At 36.6% G+C, this 3,434-nt stretch overlaps 1 protein-coding gene across 1 annotated transcript in view; it reads right to left on the bottom strand.

The window, feature by feature from the left end:
* The window catches only part of LOC107629555, a gene marked incomplete at its 5' end in the record, with an annotated part of 5,324 nt that extends 1,961 nt beyond the window's left edge, over positions 1-3,363 (bottom strand). The window contains 8 exon segments of the mRNA XM_021117157.1: positions 1-685; positions 854-1,043; positions 1,199-1,364; positions 1,464-1,550; positions 1,651-1,713; positions 1,809-1,945; positions 2,342-2,713; positions 3,277-3,363. Coding sequence (XP_020972816.1) covers positions 1-685; positions 854-1,043; positions 1,199-1,364; positions 1,464-1,550; positions 1,651-1,713; positions 1,809-1,945; positions 2,342-2,713; positions 3,277-3,363 — 1,787 coding nt within the window.

Below are 3,434 nucleotides of genomic sequence, written 5' to 3'. Positions count from 1 at the left end.
GCTATCTCATTTTCATGCCATTCTCTAAGAAGCACACTCCCAAATGTATCAACCATGAACAAGCTTCCATTATAGTTTCCCACTATACCTTCTATAGCTGTAGAACTCTCATGCTTCAGCCACACCCAAACATTCTCAATACAAATGTGTTCAAACACTAATCCATCATTTGTTATGAAGAAAAATGACTTTCCTTCATACATCAATCGAAGCCGGAAGTTACTACTAGTCCAGCCATCAGGGAGATTATAATCTTCTGTAGATTTAGTCGCTTCGCCTAATGAAGTGCCGAGCGATAAGTAGTAATTCTGTGTCTGGCTTTGCTTTCTCCTACCTGTTACTGAACTTGTTCCAGAATCCATTGACTCATCTTTTAGTCCTGCAAGGCAATTTCTGGGGCCGCGTTCTTCTGTGCAATATTCTGCATTCCATCCTTCGCTCTCTGGAACATCTAATATCGACCAAACATATTTAGTTGATGCTTTCCTTCTAAAGTTTTGTGGTAAAGCCGGTCCTGAACTTTCGCCGCCTAGTCCTAATAGATGTAATTCTGCAAGTCTACCATCATCTAGTGGAAACAGTATCCTGCCAGCTTGTAATGGCAAGCCAATTATACCTCTTGCTACTTTAGCATGTAAAGGGTGCTGATGATTTTCCCAAGTTCCTGGAAATCGATTAGTTGTACCTGTGCATGTGTGTTCATGTGAGAATTTAGTGTCTAGAAAGTAGTATTCAGGTTGAAACCTCTCTGGTTAATACATGAATGATTTGATTCATTAGAAGATATTATGCTAAAGTTTTGAAGTTCATATGCATTAAGTTAAATAATTTGTAGCATAACTGGATGACTAACCTAATTGTTTTGGCATTTGATATTCAAAGACTGATCCAGCTGCACCAGTGAAGAACAAGGAAAAGAAAGTTTCACTTGATTCGTCATGTAGAGCCGGCGTAATGGATGTCAAATTTTGATGTGGTGGACTTCCATGGACCATCCATTTCCACTTCCTCTGATGCAGTCTCCTCTCTACCAAATCACCCTCCTATATACAATTATCAGACATTTTTAGAATATGCTGTCCATGGCAGATAGAATTCAATTCGAGGGAGCGAAGTTGAAATTCAACATTTTTCCAAGTTGTCCATCTCAAAATCCAATTGGAACTTAATGAAATTCTAGTGAACTAACTAAAAGTACCTTGTTTAGAAGAAACAGAGATTCAGAATAATCACCACTCAGTCCACTTAGAGTGCACCCTTTAGATGGTACTAAAGGCACGAATTGTGCTGTCCTTTCTTTCCATATGTGCTTCTTCCATGATGGTTTTGATTTTTCATCATATTCATAAAGATCTCCAGCAGAACTACATTAACACAACAAGGTGAACAATGATATTTAATACTTTATAGAATTAGCATGGCAATTTGCACCTTAAAAAAAGAACACCACATCTTAACTTCACCTTATGGTATACACTACTTCTCTTACAGAAGCAACTTCAGCTATTGCTGCTACATTTGCTCCAGCTGGTTGGCCATGATTTGTCCATCTGCTCTATATATGTCGCGGAATAGAAGCGAACTTAATAATATTTGCAGACGATTAACTTCTTTAACACTAATATATTTGCTCCAAAACTTGAGTTTTACCTTAGAGGCTCAACCCCAAGAAGTTCTAACAGTGTTCCATTCCTTGTGCAGAAATAAATTCTCCTGTCCCAACAACAAAAACTAAATTCAGCATACGCTTGAATTATACATTGTTAAATCAATCTAAGAACAAAAAAGGTATTATTATCTTTACTCACTGCCTATCATGTGACACAATTCCAGACTTTATTAACACCAAAGGATTTTTCTTTGAATCATTATTTGTGATTTGATTGAGTGTAGGTGTGACATCCAACCAAACTGTTTGTGAGGTTTCACCAAATTGCACATGCATCTGCTAAAACCAAAATATAATCTGTTAACTCAAGAGGCAATAGGCACTGTTGCAGTTCCAACAACTAACATAACACCAATTTAAAGTGCAAAATCAAATCATACTAGTGTCCTTGAATTAAATACTTGCTAAGCTATATATGCATGTAATTGTGAGATATGAATCCAAAACAAACAATGAACATTTGATAACTGTCCCCGGACGTAAAATACAGAGATACTGAGATAACAAAGACGGATAAAATATGTCCCCACTGTCCTTATGTCTTAGGACAAAGATATTTAAGTCTATCCTTTTAGTCTAAATAGGTTTTTGTCCCTCAACATATCTGTATTTCTGTCCTGAGACAATATCCAAACACGGCCTTACAAACTAATGATACTTATAAGGTGTAACCTGATAGAGATTTCCTGCTTCAGAAGCAGCAAGAATTATGTGATTGATGATGAATACCGCGGTTGCGCGGCCGGATGCTATTGGCAAGTCATGAGGGGCAATAACCCATTCAAGTCCATTCCAAAACCTCTCATATATAGAACCACTTTCCCCAGTGACCCAAATAGATGTATCTGACATTCTGGTCAATGAAATTCTCTTCCTCAGTGGCAAAACCACATCCAAGGGCTTAGCATCAAACAATTCATGCTGTTCTTCATTCAATCCTCCTTCTTTGTTGCTGAATTCAGATACCAGATGATCATCATAAGGAAACACAACTTCAACCCATCTATCAGCTTGTTCATTGAACTTCCAAAACCTATCAGTTTTCTGCACAAATCTCTTATTGCTTTGTTTGAAGAATTGATAATAAGGGCAGCATGAAGCAGTAACCTCAACTATACAGCACCTTTCAGAGAAGAGTATCCAGATGCCATATATTATATGAAACACTGACATGGTGGCATAATAATAATAAAATAGGGATCCTGATAAAAAAGAGAGAAAGAAATAAAGCAAATCTCAAATGAAAATAGAAAGTCATAAAAAAATTCTTTGGACTTGTTTGGTTATTGGTTTGTATAGTTTGTACCATATGGGGTAAGGTATCTACCATAATCTACTACCCCATATGGGGCCATGGATGTTAAAGTCTCTGATCATCTATCTGCTCAAAGACTTCTAATACCTGATAAAAGAAAATTCTGTTGTTTTGTCATGCCATCTAATCTAAGGAGAAGAACTCATAATTTGAGTTGTGAATAAGAGATTGGGGTTGTGAAGTGATGAAGAGAAGGGTAGGTTTGTGGGGCTCCATGAAGAAACATCAAGTAGAAGTTAGTATCAGATACTATTTTTTGGATTATAAGTACAAGTATGCAAGTACAAAAAACCTTTGCAATCAGGTGCAGATGTCTTCTTTCTCCATCACCTTTCTTGGTTGGTTTTCTTGACCCTTCAATCTTTTCTGGCTCATAATATCACTCTTTTATATTAGATGTTGTTCTAAAAAATTATTGTATATATATATAATTTAGTTTTGATGCAATGG

Source organism: Arachis ipaensis, chromosome B03 (assembly GCF_000816755.2).
Source record: "Arachis ipaensis cultivar K30076 chromosome B03, Araip1.1, whole genome shotgun sequence".
Lineage (NCBI taxonomy): Eukaryota > Viridiplantae > Streptophyta > Magnoliopsida > Fabales > Fabaceae > Arachis > Arachis ipaensis.
Note: the sequence above shows the minus strand (reverse complement) of the source record. Positions and strands in the feature narration are given on the sequence as shown.